The sequence below is a fragment of the Lampetra planeri genome, chromosome 2, assembly GCF_965212315.1.
Source record: "Lampetra planeri chromosome 2, kcLamPlan1.2.h2, whole genome shotgun sequence".
Classification (NCBI taxonomy): domain Eukaryota; kingdom Metazoa; phylum Chordata; class Hyperoartia; order Petromyzontiformes; family Petromyzontidae; genus Lampetra; species Lampetra planeri.
Window position 1 is genome coordinate 33,044,600 of NC_136108.1, and position 23,325 is coordinate 33,067,924.

The window sequence follows — 23,325 nt, forward strand, 5'->3', positions numbered from 1 at the left end:
GTGTGCGCCTTGTCCTCCCCTCTGATGCTATTGCGTGCGATGTAATTTCACAAAGTCACCCGCCACGCAAAGTTCGACGTCGGCTCGCTGTGCGGCTCGAAATGTCACCGATAATTAAAATACCTCCGAGGACAAACGCATTTTTATATTTTTCCGTGTCTCTCCCGCGCAGGAGCTTCCCGCTTGCGTGGTGCGGTGCCGCTTGGCTGGCGTGGCGCCGCCAGAGGTGCGACATCAGGGCGGCGACCGCACGTCCACAGACCGCTGGAGCCGCATGGCAACCTGGTTCTTCAACTCGCAGGTCTTCAACAAGCATGTGGCGATGATTCCAAGGAGCAAGTCCGCAGATGGCTACGAGGTGGACCTCTACAGTATTGGGAAATCGGAGTCTTCCAGCATAGCTAAAGAGTTGATCAGAGGTGGGCTAGCAGTGGCCTTGTCTAGCCACGCTGAATTGCTCAAGGTGAATAGTGCTGGCGTCTCCGATTCGATGGTGGCGGCATCGTCTCCTGCTGGGCCGTCCTCTGATGGTGCTAACGACCATGACAGCGTTGTACCGCAACCACAGGAGGTGGCACCAGTCCCGAGACCGGCCGTGGGGGGGTCCATCACGGTAGTGGAACCCCTGATGTTTGTTGTGGGGGAGATGACGAATGTCATCGTTACCTCCATTAAGTCGCCCTGGGAGTTCTGGTGTCGGCTGACGTCGGCTGAAAGGGATGTCGCCTTACTGAACCGCAAGATGAACGAGCACTACCGTAACTGGAAAGCGCCATTGCCGCACTTGGAGGCCGGTGTGTGCGTCGCCCATTACGCTCCTGAAGACCAGTGGTACAGAGTTTGTATCTACGAGGTGCTCAAGGGCTCTCGCAGCATGGCCTCGGTCTTAATCCTGGATGATGGCAGGGAGGTGCAGGTCAGCACCAGGGACCTCTATCCGATTGACCCACAGTTCCTGAAGCTCAAGATGCAGGCCTTCAAATGCAGCCTCTACAATTGCCTGGAGGCCCACGAGGAGCAGAGGGACCAGGCCACGGAGATGTTCAAGAGCTTCACGAAGGAGGCCCTCGCTTGCGGTCTCAACTGCACCATCATTATGCTCGTTGAGCGCAACAAGAGGGACTTCTTCAACCTCGTGGACCTGCACACGCCGTTCCAGAGCGTGAGTGCGCAGCTTATCAGCAAGGGCCTGGCCAAGCTGTTGGATCCGCCCGGACATCTGGCCGAGTCCGACTGCCCGCTGTCCTTCCCCTACACGACGCACGGCATCAAGATCGGCGCCGAGGAGGGCGTGATCATGACGCACGCGGAGGGCCCGAGCAGGTTCTGGTGCCAGTTGACGCGCAACGTCGACGCCCTCAAACTCTTCATGGTCAAGCTCGGCAAGCACTGCAGCCACGCCTACAGCAGGCAGACGTAGGTGGCGCATGACTTGGCGTATGCTGGTTGTGTTTCGTGCGGAGCTTTGCAAAATCACGAGATGGTACCTTGCGCTGAATTTTTTACCACGATGTAACATCGCCAGGGGGCATTGCCTATTCCTGACCTTGGCCCCTCTCCAGGTATTTTTTCCTTCTGGGAAGTAACTGTAGAGTGCCTGGAACAACCACCACACGTTAGGGGTTTTTAACGCTCAAAGCTCCGCACAGATGGGTTCTTGGGGAGTTGAACACATTTCAAGGTCATCTGCCTCCAAAGCGCCAGCTCAGAGGCATGCATCACGATGTCTGACAAAATCAGAATCTTTATCCTGGAAAAATCTGAACTATGAAGCTCTTTTTCACATATGTCTTGTAGGGTGGCAGGTCAGAAAGTTACAACACCAAACAATAAAAAAACACGATGGGAGTGCAAATTATACGAAAGGTAAGTAAATAATAAAAAATAAATACACTAAAATTAAACTTTTATTTTATTAGATGAAGCCCACTGAGCTATTCTTTTTCAGAAGCGACCTGGCCACAAATGATAGTTCAACAAAGTGGCTCATGTGGAAATTTCTAGCAGCCAAATACGCACGTTTCTAAATGTGGAGGGAAAAACCGGAGATCCTGGAGAAAAAATCCATGCGACCACGGGGAGAACATGCAAGTGTTCTGAGGTGGAATTGGGTTGAATATTAATTTTTTGGGAAGTTGCTCTTTCGCCTCCACTGCCTTCCATAGTCTGGATCTCCTCCCAGCCGTCCATGCTGTCGACTCCCTGCCCTCGTTCAAATCCAGGCTCAAGACCTTTCCCCCCCCTGCCTATTACAATTGTTGCTTTCGATCTTAAAATAATAAAACATCTTTCTCTAAGCTTGCCCACATCGTACCGCTTACTACAGCGTCTTAAGATGCGGTTCCATTTGGACGCTCTATACATCCCAGCTGGTTCCTGCTAACGCAGCGTGTACCTGATTACTCGCGCGATAACGCGACGTGACGAGTGCTTTTGTCGTCGGTTCATACATTTGGCGCAACGGTCCTTCGCCGACTGCGTGATGAATTAATGAATTAATCTGGGCTGCTGTGTAACCTTTCCACCTGTGCAGGTTTGATATGAAAAGGCGATTGTGCTTTGCTCAGTACGCCGGCGACGGGCAGTGGCACCGGGCGCTGGCCACACAGGGCCCTAACCCCAATGAAGTCAACGTGTCATTTATCGATTACGGGAACAACGAGGTGAGCAAGCTGCGACGCTTCACTCTTTTGCATACCCGGTGTGAGCTGGGAACTGTTTCTTGCTGTTTGGATGCGTTCCCAATGACGACGCTGCAGGAAATTACATTGTTCTTGGTTCTTTCGGTAAGTCACGTAGAAGGGAAGTAATAAAATAATAAAAATAAAACATAAAATAATTCTCACGACGTTTCGGCCACAACGCAAGCAGCCGTCCTCAGGTGAAGACCAGGTCTGTCGGGGAGACACCGTCTGAATGCTCCCCGACAGACCTGGTCTTCACCTGAGGACGGCTGCTTGCGTTGTGGCCGAAACGTCGTGAGAATTATTTTATTATGTTTTATTTTTATTATTTTATTACTTCCCTTCTACGTGACTTTACCGAAAGAACCAAGGTGATGAATCCCTGCAGTCACGAAAGCTTTAAATCGAAATTACATTGCTTATTTTACGTCACTTCCACACTGATCCTGCCAAGAGCGGCGTCGCACAGAAATCGGTTGACGTGACCTTTGTTACCACGAAGGCTCGATAAATAATACCGTAATGTAAGTCGTCTGAAAAATGATCCAAATTAGATTATTTTAAAGAGTCCGCAACAGAGCGCCACACTTGTTTGTGTCGGGGGCCGCACACATAACCTGTCCTTATTACAGACCAATTCAGATTTTATTGGTCACCCAGGTCCCTTATAAATCTGAACCGTTCATCCTACAAAGTCCCATCACAAGGGAGAAACACAAACAAATAGACTTAACTATATTTGTTTGCCCGTATTGAAACGGCTGTACGCCGTATGGTCCTGAAAACTCAATTTCCCTGCAGAAGAATACGGGTAAACCGTATGAGTTGACAGGTATGTGCACAGCAGGGGCCGCCAGTGGCCCATGGGCAACTGGTTTATGTGAACAGATTGCAAACGATCTACACGCACAGCCCCCACCGCTGGCTATGCCATGCAGGTCATGGGAGTTACTTAGTGATACTTAAATACGCTGGTCAGTGCGGCGTTGTGAAGACAGGCAACCTGAGATGATGGTCATAGAAGTACAGCCATAGAAGTACAGCGGAACAATATATTTTGCTGCACTGCCCACTGCTCTGCCCACGAACGTAGCCCATGTATGAATCAACATTTCAGTGCATGTTTTCTCGGCTTAGAAATCGAATCGATTTTAACTGACGGATGGATGCATCGTTACATGGTTGCCTACTGTTGCTCCTAGAGATGAGGCCTGTTTGGTTTTGGGTTGCATCTTTCTGTTCTCGTTGGGTGAGATGCTGATGCTGTGCGATGGTTGACACATAGGAATTGCAATGCAGAGTTCGCAGGTTCAATTTCACATGCTGGTGGCAGCAGTTAAAACGACAGTGAAAGTTTCCTAAATCACCCCTTCGTGGCCACTTTCCACCTGGCAGTAGTACAATATGGGCACACAGTCGACTGGCAGGTTGCGTGGAGTGGCGATGATGTGTGGATAATCCCAGCTCATCCAAGTCATCAGCGTGGAAGAGTAGGCCAAATGCCATCGTAAGCCCCTTCTCACGGAGGCTCTTGGTCTGTCAGCGGCGAGAGCAAGAAATTCAAAGGCCGCACCTATAACAACCTTTATCGAACGTCTTTCAGACTGCGCTGCTGCTGCTGCTGCTCGTTTTTGTGCTAACAGGTGGTGGAGAAGTCCAAGCTGCTGCCCCTGCTCCCTGACGCCTATTACTTAGCGGAGCTGCCATGTCAGGCGATTCAGTGCTTCCTGGTGGACGTCTCTGCACCCAAGGAGGTAGCGTTGCTGGCCCAGTGGCAGTGATCGGTGTTATTGATGGGGGGCTTTGTCTGCCACCCCCCCTCCCCACCCCCTTCCCACCCCCTCCCCCCCCAATACAGTAAGTCCTCTATCTTCCCCCTATTTAAGTAATTTCTCTGTAACGTCGCCAGTCAATTTGGGAACGTAATTGGATTTCAAATGAGTTGTCACTTCAACGGTTTTGTTTAAAAATGGAAAAAAGAGAACAGTTTATTGTCAGTGTAGGTGACGACGCACTACGCCTAGGGGGCGCTCAACCCTCAGTGTTCACAACACCATACCGGGTGCGACACTGCTCTCTCTAAATGCACTCTCCATCAACCATCTGCTGCGCACTCTAACTTCTAAATGTAAAGTTATTATGTAACGTAATTATGGGGAGCTTCTGTTATCTTCTTTTGGTACTTAATATTTTTTGACACAAAAAATCCCCCCCCCCCACGTGTCATCTGTTCCTCTGCGAGATGTGGAGCAGTCGCTTTTGCAATATTCAGTCAGTCACCTGTTGAGAACAAAGATTTCCGCTGTATTCCTGCAAACGATATTACCCGTTATGGCGCGGGTCAGATACATTCGCGATGGCAAAGAATGAAATTGAAGCTAAAAGGTGCATGCAAACCAAATGCGGAAAGAGGCATGTTTTCAATTTGCGATAAAAACTGAAAGGAAAATGCACAGATCGGTGAAAATATGCAAATTGTAGACCCCATATTTCAGAGTTCATGAAAGGAAGTGGACTGGGTAGGCGTGTCTTGGCTTGAGGGGACACCTTGAAAAACATTGCAAACGAAAGCTTCATATGAATAACCATAATACGAATAACTGGGACGGACGTATAACGTGTTGATATGGATGATGCGTGCAAGTTTCAAGTTAGGAGATTAATACATTTCCATTAATTCGTGGGAAGAAGTGGGTTAATAGACAAGTCTCTGAAAGGTGACCACATAACACTCGAGATCTCTTACGCACCAGTGGTGCGCTGCCTCGCTATAGATTTGTTTGTCACGTGGCAATACAAATTGCACATTTTCTGATGTATCGGAAAACCACATTCAATCATAATCAGGAGGTGATGGCACACGCCCGTAATCCAGCACCGTGGGTTTGTGGCTAACACATGTGTCAAGATTTATACTTGGGTTCTCCGCAGTGGTGATTCAGTTCTCTGATGCTGGTGTCAGCTCCCCGAGCCAATTGGGCAACTGCCATGGCTGCGTTAGACCCCTTTCAAAGTTGTGGCATTCCAGGTTAGGCTGCGTGTCCAAAGAAAATGTTGTTCTCTTTGCGAGTCAAAGTAATGGAATCTCACTTGGTAGTGCTCGTATCTGCCTATCATGGTCTCCACCCAGACATGAGGACCATGTTGAGATTCCTCACTTCGACTACCTACTAGCCTTTCCCGCAGAAGAGTGTGGTGGCAAAACCTTGAGATGAACCCACTCAACCCCATAGCCTGACCCCGGGACACCTTGCTCGTTAATTGTGGACGCCTCTCTTCTTTTGCAGGGCTTCCCCCATTCGGTGTTGTCCTTCTTCCGTGATATGGTGTACTCGTCGGAAATGAAAGCCGTGGTGCTCTGCCGGGAGGATTTCGGCCAACTCGGGCTGGAGCTGTTCCACGGCTCGCAACGCCTCAACACGACTATCAACCAGATGCTGAACCCTTCTCTCCCCCCTTCTCGCGGGCTGCACCAGCTGCCCGAGGTCATAGCTCAAACAGGCAGCGCCCGCAGAGACGCGGTGACGTACAGAGCCAGGGAGCAGAGCCACCGTCCGCCGGTGACGAGTGCACCGTCACACGAGCCCCCCGAGAGGCTCGTACCCGTCCTGGGTCCTGCGCCGGCCCAGGGTAGGCACAAGCCAACCAAGCCGGCAGACAGGGAGCCCGAGCAAAGCGCCGTATATCTAAGGAAAGGGAATGGCAAGCACGCAGAATCGCCCTCATCAAAGCGGGAACAGCCGGAGGCCTTGCCGAGGCGAGTTTTTGGCAGCGATTCTCTGAGGATGGATCAAGTCGTCAGAGAGAGAAGCCCAGATGCGATGAACACAGCGGGATACAGGAAGGCGATGCACGAGGAGCCCTCTTATTCCTTCTGGAGGCAAATCGGAGAGAGCGAGAACTCGTCGCGTCAGTGGCGAGACAAAGCAACCACTCGGGACAGAAACGGAAGGTCCGTTCACTCCGAAGGCAGCTCTCAGGCTGACGGAACCTGCAGCTTGACACGTGAGAACGTGACACCGCATAATGCGGCAGCGCACAACGTGACACCTGATAATGTGACGCCGAAGTACCTGGAAAGCAGTGTCACCAGCGTGTTGGGCGACACCACTTTGGAGGAGAGGACCCAGTCGTGCTCGCCGATCTGCCACAGCACTGTAATCGACGAGGAAGGATATGCCACTCGGGAGAAGGAGCAAGAGGCGAAGGCTAAAATTATTCCGAAGTTGGAGGATCTTGCCGCTTCTCCTGTGGGCGACGGACAAGCGGGCGCCACCTTGAATGTGTTTGTGTTGCACGTGGTCACCCCATCTCGTTTCTATGTCCAGCTTGCGTCCGACGAGCAGACAATTTACGGTCTTGCCGAAGAGCTGAATGACGGCAGCGTGAGCGGCGGCAGCTTGCGCCCAAGCGACCTGAAGCTAGGGGACCTCATCTGCGCCAAGTACAGCGACGACGAGAGCTGGTACCGCGCCGTAGTCAGGGGCTTTGAACCCGACGACCCACTGGCCCTGGTTGAGTTCATTGACTACGGCAACACGGACAGGGTTGGCTCCGACAGCATGTCCGAGCTGCGTACGGAATTTTTGCGTCACCCCCGACGAAGCATCGCGTGTAGCCTTGCCGGAGTGCGGCCATGCGTTAGCGTTCACAGTAATAAGTGGACAAAGGAGGCGGCCGAACTTTTCACTGAAACCGTCCACGACTTAGAGCTGCGCTGCAAGTTTCTGGCGCGAGCCCACGGCGGCGATGATGCCTTGTGGGAAGTGAACCTGACTGCGGAAAGCGGAACGAGTATAGCAGACGCCCTTGTGGCCAAGGGAATGGCTGACACCCTGACGATCGCCACGAGTGGTGAATCCATGCAGGAACGGCAAGAGCAGCAACAGGAGCAGCGGCAGGAGCGGAACCAGCAGGCCTCGGAAACAACTGCCGAACCGGACCGTGCGACGACTAACTCCACACATGAGGACAATCATGGGGTGGAGATGGACGGCAAGCTGGAGCTCGGGCAGCAGTACGAGGTGTACGTGTCCCTCGCCAGGGGCCTGGACAACTTTTGGTGCCAGCTGAAGGTGTTGGCGGACGAGCAGCTGACATCGCTGATGTCGGTTATCGAAACGACGGGGGATGAGCGAGAGGTGTCTCTGGCCATGGTGGAGGTCGGGGGCCTCTACCTGGCACGCTATAGCGAGGACAACGTACTGTACCGCGCACGCGTGCTGGACGTGGCCGCGGGCCGTGCCAAGGTGATGTTCATCGACTACGGCAACGAGGAGGAGTTGGACGTATCGTGCCTTCGTGGAGTCCCGCCCAACGTCGCCGTTGCACCGCCATTTGCGTTCCCATGCTTCCTGCGTGGATCGACGGGGTGCATTGTGGCAGATGAGGTCACCGACGCATTTGTGGGCGCATGCTTGGAGGAGTCTCGAATGCTGAAAGTCGTTGCCGTTGTCACCACTGTGGCCGACTGCTGCACGCATTCTGCCTTCTATGAGGTCGAGCTCTACGATGAGCATGGTGACCCATTCAGCGAGAAATATTTAAGGGGAACATTCGCTCAGGATCCATTGCAGCGGCAGGAGCAAGGGCCGGTGGTAGATCTGAACCATGCAGAATCTGGGCAAGGAGAAACGAAAGAAGCCCCTCCCAAAGATGAAGTTTCTGACAAAGAAAAAGTACTGCTTTTCAAAAAGGCCCGTTTAAAAAGTTCAGCTGAAGAGGTCCACGCTGACGTCGAACCGCATGACGGTGGGAACCCTGAGCCAGTGATTTCTACCATCAAGGATTATCCTGCTGCGCCACCGCTAGCTGCCGGTGAGACGTTGAGCGTGCACTGTCTGTCGTACAATTTGGAACTCGGAGAGGTCTCCTCTCCAGCAGCAGGAACTGGAGAGGAGCTGCTGGGCGACGAGGAGGTCATTCCACCACTCCGCCTCGAAGAGCTGGTGCCTGGGACGCCCTGCATGTTCAGAAGCCGAGTGGAGGCCGTCGTGCTGGAAGGGGAGTACGATGCAACGGTAGCAGTAGTGAGACACGAAGACTCCGACGCCGAGGAGGAGGTGCATGTACCCCTCGTGCTCCGACTAGGCAAGGATCCGATCGCGCTGCCTCCACATGACAGCTGCTGCCGCTCGTTCGGCCTGGCGGGCACCAGCGAGGGGTGCCAGGGTGGTGGTAAGGGGCATTGTCAAGGGACAGATGTGCAGTGGGTGGCAGCGACGGCAGCTTGTGAAGACGGAGGCAGCGGCCAGTGGATTGGTGGCGGTGAGCCGGTGGTGGAAACGGGCGGGCGACCACCCGCGGCGGTGGAGCCAGGACGTGTGGCCAAGGGAATGGCTGACACCTTGACGATCGGCACGAGTGGTGAATCCACGCAGGAACGGCAAGAGCAGCAACAGGAGCAGCAGCAGGAGCGGAAGCAGCAGGCCTCGGAAACAACTGCCGAACCGGACCGTGCGACGACTAACTCCACACATGAGGACAATCATGGGGTGGAGATGGACGGCAAGCTGGAGCTCGGGCAGCAGTACGAGGTGTACGTGTCCCTCGCCAGGGGCCTGGACAACTTTTGGTGCCAGCTGAAGGTGTTGGCGGACGAGCAGCTGACATCGCTGATGTCGGTTATTGAAACGACGGGAGATGAGCGAGAGGTGTCTCTGGCCATGGTGGAGGTCGGGGGCCTCTACCTGGCACGCTATAGCGAGGACAACGTACTGTACCGCGCACGCGTGCTGGACGTGGCCGCGGGCCGTGCCAAGGTGATGTTCATCGACTACGGCAACGAGGAGGAGTTGGACGTATCGTGCCTTCGTGGAGTCCCGCCCAACGTCGCCGTTGCACCGCCATTTGCTTTCCCATGCTTCCTGCGTGGATCGACGGGGTGCATTGTGGCAGATGAGGTCACCGACGCATTTGTGGGCGCATGCCTGGAGGAGTCTCGAATGCTGAAAGTCGTTGCCGTTGTCACCACTGTGGCCGACTGCTGCACGCATTCTGCCTTCTATGAGGTCGAGCTCTACGATGAGCATGGTGACCCGTTCAGCGAGAAATATTTAAGGGGAGCGTTCGCTCAGGATCCATTGCAGCGGCAGGAGCAAGGGCCGGTGGTAGATCTGGACCATGCAGAATCTGGGCAAGGAGAAACGAAAGAAGCCCCTCCCAAAGATGAAGTCTCTGACAAAGAAAAAGTACCGCTTTTCGAAAAGGCCCGTTTAAAAAGTTCAGCTGAAGAGGTCCACACTGACGTCGAACCGCGTGACGGTGGGAACCCTGAGCCAGTGATTTCTACCATCAAGGATTATCCTGCTGCGCCACCGCTGGCTGCCGATGAGACATTGAACGTGCACTGTCTGTCGTACAATTTGGAACTCGGAGAGTTCACCTCTCCCGCAGCAGGAACTGGAGAGGAGCTGCTGGGCGACGAGGAGGAGGTCATTCCACCACTCGGCCTCGAAGAGCTGGTGCCTGGGACGCCCTGCACGTTCAGAAGCCGAGTGGAGGCCGTCGTGCTGGAAGGGGAGTACGATGCAACGGTAGCAGTAGTGACACACGAAGACTCCGACGCCGAGGAGGAGGTGCATGTACCCCTTGTGCTCCGACTAGGCAAGGATCCGATCGCGCTGCCTCCACATGACAGCTGCTGCTGCTCGTTCGGCCTGGCGGGCACCAGCGAGGGGTGCCAGGGTGGTGGTAAGGGGCATTGTCATGGGGCAGATGTGCAGTGGGTGGCAGCGGTGGCAGCTTGTGAAGACGGAGGCAGCGGCCAGTGGATTGGCGGCGGTGAGCCGGTGGTGGAAACGGGCGGGCGACCACCCGCGGCGGTGGAGCCAGGACGTGTGGATCCTCCGCTCGACCAACTTGCGCAGGTGCTTGGAGTGGTGCTTGTTGGTCCTTAAAGACCATTGGTCCCAAAAATGGCTTATCAATACTGCTCTGGCTGGCAAATTCTTATCCTTTTTAGAGCAGTTTATCTCTAGATCACAAATAAGCATGACGGCAAGGAAACACACCGTGGTAGCTTTTCATGATAAACAAAGGCTTGAATACGTTTGACGGGGAATACCAAATGTTTTTTTTACCTGATTTGAAACGTCCACGGAATTAATATGAGAATAAATGTCAAGTATTGTGCATGAAACGGGACAAATGTGTTCGCTAAGCTTTGCTGCCAATGGTGGCCTCTACTGGACATGGTGCGTACTGGGATAGGTGTGGCGAATGCCAACCTCTTGCGTTCTCACGTCCGCCGTTCGCATATCCAGCCGTTCAGTTGTCTCTGCTGCATAGAAATACACGTGTGATTTTTATCTTTTGTCAGGAATACAAAAATACTGGACGGATAAAAAAAAAACCCAATTGTGGATGGTTGGATTTTAGACCAGTGCATTTGTTCTGGTAAAAGCTAAAAAATCGCTCGGCTATTTTTGGTCCCGAGCTTTTTTTCATTTACATCATTGATGTGTCGGGATACCCGCGTGCGTACAAATCCATTTAACGGAGTTGGTTGGTAAACCCTCGACTACTCGCCGAGAAGAGTCGTCTCAGTAAGCAACTCTAGGGTGTTCATTGTAGGCCCTCATCCAGCAGTTGCTTGAAAACAGCACTGTACGTGTACAAAAATGTAATCAAAGTTATTTCTCCTACGTATTATAAAGCTTGCAATTTTTTTTCCAGATAAATACATTGTAATGACAATTAAAATATATTAATTTTTTTCATTGTTGACTTAACAGGAAACCCAGGACCCGTCGCATGAAACTGAGGAGCTGGATGACTGCGCTGTTGTTGCGGATGAGGAGGTGGTTGGAGGCGAAGAGTGTGAATACGAGGAAGCGGAAATGACCGCAGCGAGCGATGACAACAACCAAAACTCCGCCTGGACAGGAGGAGAAGGCGGCGAGCCACATTTGCTGGTGCCGTGTAAAGGACGAGAGGAGGAGCTGCCCAGACACCTCGTGTTGGCGTCTGTGGGAGAGCAAGACTGCGCCACTGCGGATGGAACGAGCGTAGACATCGCTGGGCATGCAGAAGCCTCGATGCTGCCGCACGACAGCGCCGTAGCCCTCCTGCCCGCCTCCGGCTCCCTGGCCCTGGGCGACAGCGAGCGCCGCATGGGCCGGGACGTGGCACTGAGAGGATTCGGCAAGTTTGCCGGCACGTTCGCCCGAGACTTGGCAGACAACCGCGTGGAGTCCGTCACGCTGACTGCACAACTGCGCTGCCTGAGCGGCGCTGCTCCCGCACTGCCGCTGAGGGCCTCGCCCTGCCGATCGCTCGAGTTTCGCAGGGAGCGAGTCGGCGCCGCGTATGACCCTCGCAGCCCGGCGAACACTGTCGCCCGGGGAGGTTTGAATGCCGACGTGGTGCACGGTAAATGCACGCTTCGGCTGAGGCTGGTGAATATGGACGATGGCAGGGGCGTCACCTTCCTGGAGAACACGGTGCCGCTGAGCGTGAATTTGCTCGGATCAAAACAGCGCTGCTTGGCCTTGCCTCCGTCCTCGTTCCCTAACAAACCGCTCGATGAAAATGTCAAAGTAATTTCCCTCTCCGGCGCTGAATGTCATCGTAAAGAAGCAGACAATTCTTGGACTGTGGAGAAAAATAAGGCTGAGGAAGAGAAGACCACCTTGCCTTGGAACGATCCAGACACACTAAGATTTGAAGATATGTCTGATGCAGATTTGAGCGATTTTGATGAAGAGCATTGGATCCAGCGACCAGGCACGGTAGGGAGCGGTGCCGCCGCTCAGTTTGTTCTCGTGGCACAAACGGACAGAGCAGCTGCTCCCGTGGAAGAGGAAGTGCGGGAAAGGCCGTCTAAAAATTCTAGCCCTCCACCCACTCCTCCCGACAACAATGAATTCCAAGCCGAGCACGAAGCGTTGCATGAGGTCTTGCGAAGGAGTGAAGGGGCGCCTTGGCCTGACATGGAGAAAGGAGACTGCCTTTACGAAGATCTAGAGAGCTGCGAATACTTCGAAAGGCGCTTGTTGGCATCCAATTGTTCATTGTTGTCGTCCGACTACCTTATGGAGAGCTACCTGGATATCGGTGTTTTGTCACTGGAAGACTCTGATGTGGAGCAGTGGCACGAGAGCTCCGAGTTTCTGGCCGGTTTGCCCGACGACTCTGGCGATGACAATGAGCTCTACTTCCCGGCCGAGGTGGACTCCTCCGTCCTGTCGCCCCTCGACTCCGGATTCACCGAAGAGGTCGCGCCAACCGGGCGGAGAGAGGGGCGGCTTTGGAAAACGGCTGAGCCGAATCTCCCCAGGGATCCGTCTGGAGACGTAGCGAATGGCGAAACGGCCGGCGCGACAAGCCTCCACACCACGATTGCTGCGGCCGCCACTGCCGCCGGTGTGGAAATTGCCGCGGAGGTGAGGGTTGCCTTCGCGCTCGGCCTTGTTGGTGGGAATGTGAGCGTGTTGATGCAAGTGTGATGATGTTGTAGGGGTTGGTAATATGGGAGCGATGCTGTAAGCACGAAAGACGTAAGAGCGAGGATCACAGACAAAAGGAGTAATGGCAGGATTCAATAACATCTGGAGAAGCAAGCAAATCAGCTACAAGACCAAACTGAACATCTTAAGAACATGCTCGTTCAGTACTGCGTTGTATGCCTGCGAGATTTGCACGTTGAAAAAGACTGACAGCGATAAGACATTGGCATTCGAAATGTATAGCGACAGACGTATACTGCATGACCAACGTAGAAGTAAAAAAAAGGTTTCAGATGAAAGAAGACCTGATGATGCAGGCAGTAATGAGAAGGAAATTGGCATTCATAGGTTTTTTTGGGTTAGTTCGCGTAAATATATAAATGTGTCGTTTAACCCGCCACCACCCGACACAACCAACGTAGAAGTAAAAAAAGGTTTCAGATGAAAGAAGACCTGATGATGCAGGCAGTGATGAGAAGGAAAGTAGCATTCATAGGTTTTTTTGGGTTAGTTCGCGTAAATATATAAATGTGTCGTTTAACCCGCCACCACCCGACACAGCCAACGTAGAAGTAAAAAAAAGGTTTCAGATGAAAGAAGACCTGATGATGCAGGCAGTGATGAGAAGGAAAGTAGCATTCATAGGTTTTTTTGGGTTAGTTCGCGTAAATATATAAATGTGTCGTTTAACCCGCCACCACCCGACACAGCCAACGTAGAAGTAAAAAAAAGGTTTCAGATGAAAGAAGACCTGATGATGCAGGCAGTGATGAGAAGGAAAGTAGCATTCATAGGTTTTTTTGGGTTAGTTCGCGTAAATATATAAATGTGTCGTTTAACCCGCCACCACCCGACACAGCCAACGTAGAAGTAAAAAAAAGGTTTCAGATGAAAGAAGACCTGATGATGCAGGCAGTGATGAGAAGGAAAGTAGCATTCATAGGTTTTTTTGGGTTAGTTCGCGTAAATATATAAATGTGTCGTTTAACCCGCCACCACCCGACACAGCCAACTAGTAAGGGTTGTCATGTAAACAGAACGTGTCCAATTCGTCACAAAGAATGGCTTCTCGACATTAAGAGATTGGTGCTAAAAAGATGTGCACCACTTGAGGAAAGTGGACGATTCATTCTAGATTTGAAGTTTTCGTGACTGCAAGGATCCATACTCTTTGGTTATTTCGGTAAAGGTCACGTAGATGAAAAATAAAAATAATAAAATGAAAATAACTAAATTAAATCACGACGTTTCGGAGGCAACACAAGCTTCCAACAGGTGGAACAGCCACAACAAAATTACTGTAATTTTCTGTGGCTGTTCCACCTGATGACGGAAGCTTGTGTTGCCTCCGAAACGTCCTGATTTAATTTAGTTTTTGTTACATCTACGTGACTTTACCGAAAAAACCCCAAAGAGTATGAAAGTGGACGAAATGTGCAGTTGACACCTACGCGCTATCTACACATGGATCATGATGGAGATGATGCTGTTAGCATGGTGTTCGTGGTGTTAGTGTGCTCGTCACTGTTGTGTTTGTGGCGTGTCTTCCCTTTATAACATGGTGCCCAGCCTCCCACATTGATAACACAGCATTAATCACTCCGTTGCATTCATGACCTCTTTTCCTGATCAGCTAATTGGTGCATTTATATAGTTATCATTCGTGAGTTTTTTTATCCTAAAAAAAACAATCGATCTGCAACAAAACGCTAAATACCAATTTCCTAGTTCTCAACGGGTGGTAACTGCTGCCGCACGACCCTCCCCCGCCACGCCCCTTCGCCCCCGCTTGGATAATGCTCCAGAGCTGTCCCCACCTGCGGCATGGGGAGTCTCGGTTGTGTGACTGTGTGTGCACTCACGTTTTGACATTGCTGCTGCCTTGTCGGAGCCACTGTTTTCCGTTATCTTTTCCATTCTGTCAAAAGCAAACGCGGCATCGTTCGTAGCCTGTGTGTCGAGAGTTGGCGTGGGGGGGGGGGGAGCAGCGGTGGAGAGTGGGTACCACGGGTTGTTGCGTTGTGCGTTGAGCTGCTGTGTGCTCTCTCTGTTGGCAGGTATCCGATGGGCAAGGCGCCGCCGGCGTCTCGGAGGAAGGTGAAGCTCGATTGAGTTTGCTCGGAGGCAAGTAGCTTTGTTAATCGATAAGAGTTTTGTTTTTTTCTTCTGAAAATGATTATCTTGAATTGATTCAAAGGGCGTGGAATGTCCGGGCTCGCCCAGTCACCGCCTCGTGCTTTTTAAAAGTCAGTGACAACAACAACAAACAGCCGCCATTCACTGCTTGGTGGCGCTTTTTCCAGACTAGCAGGAATTGAACTCGTACATAGGGCAGTGCGTTCACCGTTACATTACCACTCCCCACATTGGTAAAGACAAACACACAGACGCAACAACATCGCTGGTGGTCACAACCAGCACCAGCAAGGTAGTTGCCCGAATTGGTAGTCACTACACATTTTACTTGCGTGCTCTGACCCCAAAGAAATCTATTGACCGCTGGTGCTGCTGATGCTTCTTCGTGACCATGCGTTTCTCTACCCGAGCCCTGAGGGCCAGCGGTTTGAGGTCAGAGGGTAAACGGTAGTTAGGTGTTCTAAGTACGTGGGCTGTCATTTGTTAGCTTGTAAACACCGCGTGTCGGTCTTGTAAATCATTGGGCTTGTGGACCCTGTCCTTGCGTGTGTGTGTGTTTGTCGCGATTGATCTCTTTGTTGTTTTTTTTTCTAAAGATGAGGCTGAGATCGTTGCCGCTCTTGTCCCTGAGAGCGTCGCGTTCACTGAAGAAGGGGAGGAGGAGGTGGGCACCATCATCCCGACAGGTGTGCATATGGAAGCGATGGCTTCATACTCGGGGGTGCCACTCAATATATAGTTGTGTGTCTTTGTTTGTGTTTCTCCCTTGTGATGGGACTTTGTAGGATGAACGTTAAGATTTATAAGGGCACCGGGTGACCAATAAGGTCTGAATTGGTCTGTAATAAGGTAGGCACTGATAAGGGGTTGATAGGTATGTGAGTGGCACCCTACTTCCCCATACCTTGCAGAGGAATAGAGAAGGAAGCAGTCCATGGGGCAGATCAGTACCTAAGGCAACAGCGGCCCATTTATTTCTACGGCAAAATAATTATTTGATAACCCTACTGGTGGTCAAAACGGTGATCATAAATGTCACTGTTATTCGGCCACATTAGGAAAATGGAACCACTCAAGTTATGCCACTTCAGGTGGTAGGGACAAGCGGGAAATATCTGGTCTGGCCTCATGGACTTTTAAGGCAGTTATAGTACTGCAGATGGAGACTCGCGGGCCTGTGCAAGCGTGCACGCCATTAGAATAACATAAAGGTGCGCTCTCGTCTATTCTAGTAGGGAAGGGTGGACGTGCAGAGGCAATACTGAATGCAGAGCCAAGGCTGCAGTCCTGGCAGTCGTTGATTCAAGTACCGTGCGCTGCTTTTGTTTTCGTACACGCTCATGTATATGTACAGAAGCCAGAGAAGACAGCGAATTGTGTTACACGTAGGCTTTCACGACCAATATCCATAAACCAAGACACCTGTATTATGAATGATGTTACGTAAGCAATTTGAACAGTTAGATGCAATTGTGGGAGTATCTGATGCAACATTTTTGGGTAATGCCATGGACGGCGCTAAATGGGAGGGAGGCCACGATCGTGGGCGGCTTTGAAAAAGGACACGGCTCGTAGAGAATGAGAGTGATAACATTGTACGTGCATTAAGCCGGTCGTAGAAACATAATGGGAAAATTGCAAATATTACCAGACGCAGCAGTTACGAATCGCGTTCTAAAATTGAATGGCAGCGGAATGGATTGCTAATGGTGTTTTGCAGATATTAAAAACTAAATAAAATAGCTTTACCAATTTTATGTAATACCCTAACACTGGCGAAAGGGTTCCTCCGGTTGGTGTTTTGCAGCCACCTCCCCTTTGAGCAGGGCCTGGTGCATGAAAACTAGCAGTGTAATTAAAGCATCACTTGTTACGATTCTGTTTGTATTGTCAACAGTGGGTACAAGAGAGCACTGAACCACTGGGAACGCAACGTCCAGGTGATCGGCACAAACTTAAGCGTCACAGCAATAGGGAAGAGGCTTGGTTAAAATCTAGGAGATAATAAAATGGCAAGAGGAAGGAAAGGGAGCGAAAGATAAGAACAGTAACCGATATTAGCAGGATTAGCGTCGATTCACTATTTAATGAAATGTATTCATCCCTGCGCTCCCGGTACCCGTATCAACTCGTGCGTGCAAGAATTTATTTTCTTTTACTCGTGTATATATTGTGCATCATCGGCATGCATGAACCCTGCAGCCACTAGATGCGCACATTCACCCACTGCTCGCAAAATAACCGATTCCTCTACAGTAACAATTCGTCGCTTCCATCGCGAGGGCTAAAATCATCAAATAACTTCTGATATCGACTTTGCCCTATGAAGTCTGCCGCAGCTGTCAAAATAATTGAGCAACTCTTTGCTGGCGTCTCCTTCAGCTTTTGCTCCTCTTTTCCACCCCCCCCCCGCCTCCCTGCTCGATTGTGGCAGGATCTCTGTGCTTGCAGTCTGTGCTCGCTGCTCCCCTGGCTTGCGGAGCTGTTGGCGACGGAACGGAAGAGGTGTCGCCACCTCGTTGCCACGGAGACGTCGTGACGATGATGGGCATGCCGACCATCGTGGTCCACTCGGACAGTGATGACGAGGAGGAGCCTTCGCGACCGTAAATAATCGCTTTAAAAACAAAAATGGTTTTGTTTCTGGGACACACAACGCACAACAGTGCGTAGATACTCAATCTCCCTGGTGAATCTTCAAACATTTTGGTAAACCAACAAGACACAGCCAGTCGTCTGGAATGTGGTCGAGGCGTGGTGTGGCCAGGATCGGGGTTGGTGATGAGGGTCTCATAGGGCACGTTGCCTAAATGGCTACTTAGCACACTAAGGGACACGGCAGTGGTGCAAATGGGGATGGCACCATTGAGCAGGGTGTGTGTGTGTGTGGTGGTCCGTCTGCACAGACCCAACCGCCCGCGACCCACCCACCTGTGAGCGTCCAGCAAATGCCTGGACACTTCAACACCGAGCCGATGGAAGGTTTTTTTGTGTTTCTTGAAAAGCGGCAGGATACTGGCCAAGAGAGGATGCTTCATCGTAGCCCATGGCCCTGTGCGTTTCCCCGCTCGCTCATCTCTCGCGATCCTGTGTAGTGGCCACTTGGCTGACCTGTCCTCATGATGCTCTCGTCACCAACCCTGCGCCGCTAAACCTGGTGATCCCAGCCACACCACTCTTCACCTAGCCCCCACAGGCCAGAGAACTTGTTGTCTTGTGGTCATCATCGGTAGTGGTTACTCTTGCCGGATGAAGGCCTCCCTGAACCGCCACCACCTCTCATCCCGTAATGTGACAATTGCCTGGGCGACTGCACATTCAATTATTTCATCACTCCATCTCTCAAGCGGGATGTCCTTATGGATGCTTTCCATTCTTGGAATGCTACTCCATTATTATTCTCGACCACTGTGCTTAAGGTGGCGTTTCCTATCCAGGCCCACATTACTTAACAAGCCCACTTCTCCTTTCGAGCTTAGATGATGTTGTTAACCTGCGTATTATTCTTTAGCCCACACGTTCCTCTCCCGCCTCTCAAATCGATTCAAAATAATGTCCTGCTGTAGGTTTCCAAAATGTTTGAAAAATAATGGAACGGTATGCCCCTTGTCACGGTTGGGTTGCCTTTTGCAAGGTCGGACACCGCAGAGGGATGCTTGATGACCAACGATAGTTGCCCTTTTGCGACTGCGAGGATGAGATCGTGACCCCCGTTGGACCCAGAACAACGATCTGTGGGGCGGGCACAGACGAGCCGAGACTCGGCTCGGGGTGTGCGTTTGGAGTTTTGTGTTTCTTGGGGGGGAGGTTTGTTCTGCCCCTTTTGTTTAGAATTTTTCCACTTGGCGGTTGGCAATTTGCCCCAAACGTTTGATTGTTGTTACCTTAATGCGTTTCTTTGTTATTTAACTTTTTTCTGGTTAAGGGAACACAAAATAAAGTTTCCATCACTGAGGTTGTGTCCCCCTGTCCCTTGTGCACTACCTGGAATGGGAGAGGCATCTGAAATTTCAGGGATGCCGGTCATGAAGCGTCTTCAAATCCGTCTGGCCTGGTGGTCGTGAAAAAGTTTCAAGTCTCGCACGACTGGAGGGTGACACCCCGTGCCATTGGTGGGTTTCGTAGAGTTTAGTGGAGACCGGTTTGGTCGTGATGGTGATGAAGCGGGGACGGAGGGGGTGGTGCCCCCCCACCCGATCTGCTTTTACCGGCTTAAGGACAAGAGTGCGACAAGCACAAGCCCAACGGCTGAGACACGGGGACTCGTGGAGAGACACGGGTGTGGAGACACGGGGACTCGTGGAGAGACACGGGGGTGGAGACACGGGGACTCGTGGAGAGACACGGGGGTGGAGACACGGGGACTCGGGAGAAATGGGGGTGGAGACACGGGGACTTGGGAGAGACACGAGTGGGGAGACACGGGGACTTGGAGAGACACGGGGGTGGAGACAGGGACTTGGGAGAGACAAGGGTGGAGACTCGGGGATTCGTGGGGAGACACGGGGACAGCTTTGGCCGATTTAGAGTATTTAGTAATTATTGAACTGTGGTTTTCGAGGTGGGTGGTGACTCCGCGCCCAGCGCCTGCAGCCTACTCATAGTTGCAGCATGACGCGGCAGGAGCTCGCGACCCGTCCGACGTTTATCGACGGAAATTGTTTTCACTGTTTTTAATTTCCATAATGTCGGTTCATTTAAGGTGCCGCCATTAATCGTAATACATCAACTGACACATTTCGTCAATGACACCCTCTTAAAAGGCGGAAATGGCCCGTTTACCATGAAACTCAACGTCGCCTGACATGTTTCGTGTTATTTGCGCCTACGCTGCCAATGCAGCAGCAGCATCGCCACCAATGGAAGTGTAACAGCTGCATCCGAAAGATTTGTAGAAAGGCTAAAAGGGGATAGAAGAAGACATCGAATCGCTTGTTCGGGGCGTACCTTGACTAAAGAGGACAGAGGGAGGGTGGGTGGCAAGGTCCTCCAGCCTGTCAATCGGAGACGCTGGATGTGGAGCCTCCCAGGCAGTGCGCATCCGTGATGGCAGCCCGGCACGGACGTGGGAGCGTGGAAGTACGGCGCACATTGATTTTGCCGCAACCGCCATATTGGTGCCCCCCCCCCCCCCACACGTCGTACCTCTACAGCCTCCAACGCACGTGGTCGTGCGTGGTGCTCGCCCATCGGAGCAACTATTAAGGCTCGAAGCCTGCTTTGGCTTCGGGAGATGCCGATTAAGGAGATGCGGTGCATTTCGGGCCATATTTCATATTTATAGGCTGTAAAGATGCAATTCATTACTCTCGCAGTGTTTTGGCAAATGTTGATCTGAAGAGAAAAACGGTCTTGAGCTTCATCCTAAAGAGGTGGAGTGAAAGTCTACAGCGCATGTGTAAGGCAAGGGAGTTCTAGACCTTGGGTGCAGCAATCGGATAAGTGACGGCCACGAGCAAAGATTGCTAGGGGTTTTCGAAGTTTCGTGGCCGTGAGTAATTCGTAGGATTGTGCCGGATTTAATTTCGAAACGAGAATTCGCCGATTTACGTCGCAATGAAATGTGGAAACTATCCTAATACGTTTAGGCGACGAGCCAATGCAATTGTGTGGGGGATTGACGCGTCGTGATAAGTGGAGTGAGTAACACGTTAATTATAATATGAAAGTATTGGGTCTCTCCTGGCCACACCAATACCATTTACACCACCTCTCAACCACTCCATCACCACTCACCACATCTCACCAAACCCAACCGCACCATTTCTCTCAGGCACATCCATACCAGCCGCACCATTTATTTCGGCCACCCTTCTCCAAGCAACACCAATACCACTCAAACCATCTCTCCACCACACCAATACTACTTTACACCATGTCTCAACCACCCTGATGCCAAGCACACCATCTCCGACAGCCTCGCCAATTCCAGCCGCCACCCATATTTTCCAGCCAGACCTCACAATACCTGCCACACCATCATGTTCCACCCACACATTTTATTCACCAGCCATAATATTGATGTCAGCACTTGCAGCCATAGAAATACCATTCATACCATCTCCATCATTCACGCCATCTCTCTCAGCTGCACCCATTGCACCTCCCACCACCACCACACTCTCCTCGCCTCCTTATCGTCCATCCCCACTCCTCACACCCTCCCCTCGCCGCCGCAACATTCCCTACCTGCCTCGTCTCAACCCCCGTCACTCTCCCTTCACCCTCTCCTCCTGCCAGCGGTGACAGCTACTCCGTCCATCGCCACCAACCCGCCCAGTCACGTCACTCGGGCGCCATCTCTTCCAACCACCACCAAATCGTCCAACCGCTTAACCTCACGCCATCCCCTTCTCCGCCACAACGTTCAGCCAGACATCATTCCTCTCGCTACTCCTTTCACGTCTTCCATCTTCGCCACCCCACGGGGCCAGCTCTCCCACTCGGTGGAGACCCAGCGGTCAGGAGTGGAAGTGCGCACGCCTCTCAGCGGCTCTCTGGACGTTAAACAAACACTGCCACTGTCACCCGTGCAGTGATTGTAGTTTTATGGACCCAGATTCCATGAACTACGCCCCTCAACCCCTTCCAAACTGAGGCTCCTTCTATGACCACACCGCGCCCCTTCCGTGATAGTGTCCCCCTTGAAGTGGGGGGGGGGGAGTCATAGAAAGTTGGGGGCGGTGGGGGCTGGTCTACTAATCCGGGCGTCTCCTCCCAGCACTGCCCGCACCCACACCCCGCATCACCTCCGCGCCCCGCGCATAGTTTGGCTCTGACGCTGAGGTCGGTTTGCCCCCCCCCCCCCCGCGGTCTCCTCTCGCTCCCTCTCTCACCCACCACTCGCCCCCCTCCCTCGCTCGTATAAAGGGCGCACACGGGAGCACAGTCGAACGCACACAAACACGCGTGTTCAGCGTGCGTGCGTGTGGGATCACCGCTCCTTACTCCCGGCGTCATGAGCGCCGTGCCCGAGGCCCAGGCTGAGGAGGCGAAGCCCAGCATCATAGACGGGAAGATCCTCTCCAAGCAAGGTACGGCCGCCCCGGCACACCTGGGGTCACACCTGTCTAGTTGCTACCCCTGGCTGGGTGTGCATGTGTGTGCCTGCACACCTGGCTGATCATCTGGCTGTGATTACGCAGTGTGTCTGCACTCCTCTCTACACATCACAATACTTTAACAGACTTGTGGCAAGTCCTGTTAGCACCGACACAAGGAACACACCTGTCTGGCTCTACACCTGTATGGCTATACACCTGGCTTAGCAACGATCTGCCCGCTCTCACCTGTCCATCACACACACACACCTGCAAGTGCGCACACCTGGCTGCCCGTACACCTGTAACCCGAACTCTGTCGCAACTCAAAGCAAGGCTCTCTGGGTTCTCACCTGGCGGCCATTCACCTGCAGGAACACACCTGACACCTGACACCGAGCTAGCGCCAACATCTACCGTTGCTGTTGGCCAGGTGGTGGTGAGTGTTGTGGTGTGAGTATTGTGTTGTGAGTGTTGTGGTCTGAGTGTGGTGGTGGTGGTGGTGTCAGTGTTGTGGTCTGAGTGTGGTGGTGGTGTGAGTGTGGTGATGTCATGGGACATCGGTTAGAAACATTTAGGCTGGCCTGCCTACGATAAATCCTGGGTTTAACCAGGCTGGATTGTGTGAGGAGCTCACAAATCCTGGAAAGATCTGGACAAAGTCCCATCGGTGAGCACCTCCGGCAGGCAAGGCTGCGTTGGCTGGGCCATGTAGCCCGCATGTCCAGCCACCGCATGCCTAAACAGCTTTTGTTCCGCCGGATCGAGGGGGCTAGACGGGCGCGGCACGGGCTAGAAAAGAGATGGAGTGACTCTAGATTTGAAGCTTTCGTGACTGCAAGGAATCATATTCTTAGGTTTTTTTTTTTCGGTAAAGTCACGTAGGTAAAACATCAAAATTAATGAAAATAAAATAAAAACAAAAATCACGACGTTTCGGAGGCAACACAAGTCTCCGTCATCAGGTGGGACCGTCACAGCCGAATTAGCTGCAGCTAAATAGCTGCAGCCTCCGAA

The 23,325-nt window shown here is 52.2% G+C and overlaps 2 protein-coding genes across 4 annotated transcripts in view; both read left to right on the plus strand.

Moving 5' to 3' along the window:
* LOC144732097 (uncharacterized) overlaps positions 1 to 19,229 on the plus strand; it is a 28,376-nt gene extending 9,147 nt beyond the window's left edge. For 2 of the 3 annotated variants that reach the window (XM_078613376.1, XM_078613369.1), the window contains exons 4-12: positions 173 to 1,416; positions 2,534 to 2,663; positions 4,328 to 4,438; positions 5,972 to 10,552; positions 11,420 to 13,069; positions 15,190 to 15,256; positions 15,865 to 15,954; positions 17,703 to 17,874; positions 18,175 to 19,229. In XM_078613376.1, the coding sequence (XP_078469502.1) occupies positions 173 to 1,416; positions 2,534 to 2,663; positions 4,328 to 4,438; positions 5,972 to 10,552; positions 11,420 to 13,069; positions 15,190 to 15,256; positions 15,865 to 15,954; positions 17,703 to 17,874; positions 18,175 to 18,205 (8,076 nt within the window). In that variant the 3' untranslated portion in view covers positions 18,206 to 19,229. Of the gene's footprint in view, positions 1 to 172; positions 1,417 to 2,533; positions 2,664 to 4,327; positions 4,439 to 5,971; positions 10,553 to 11,419; positions 13,070 to 15,189; positions 15,257 to 15,864; positions 15,955 to 17,702 lie in introns of all 3 variants that reach the window. The other variant, XM_078613385.1, reaches the window with a different exon arrangement.
* A 2,906-nt stretch (positions 19,230 to 22,135) lies between these two features.
* Positions 22,136 to 23,325, plus strand: part of LOC144732089 (epiplakin-like) — a 51,602-nt gene continuing 50,412 nt past the window's right edge. The window contains exon 1 of the mRNA XM_078613356.1: positions 22,136 to 22,302. Within this exon, the coding sequence (XP_078469482.1) occupies positions 22,227 to 22,302 (76 nt within the window). The 5' untranslated portion in view covers positions 22,136 to 22,226. The remainder of the gene's footprint in view (positions 22,303 to 23,325) is intronic.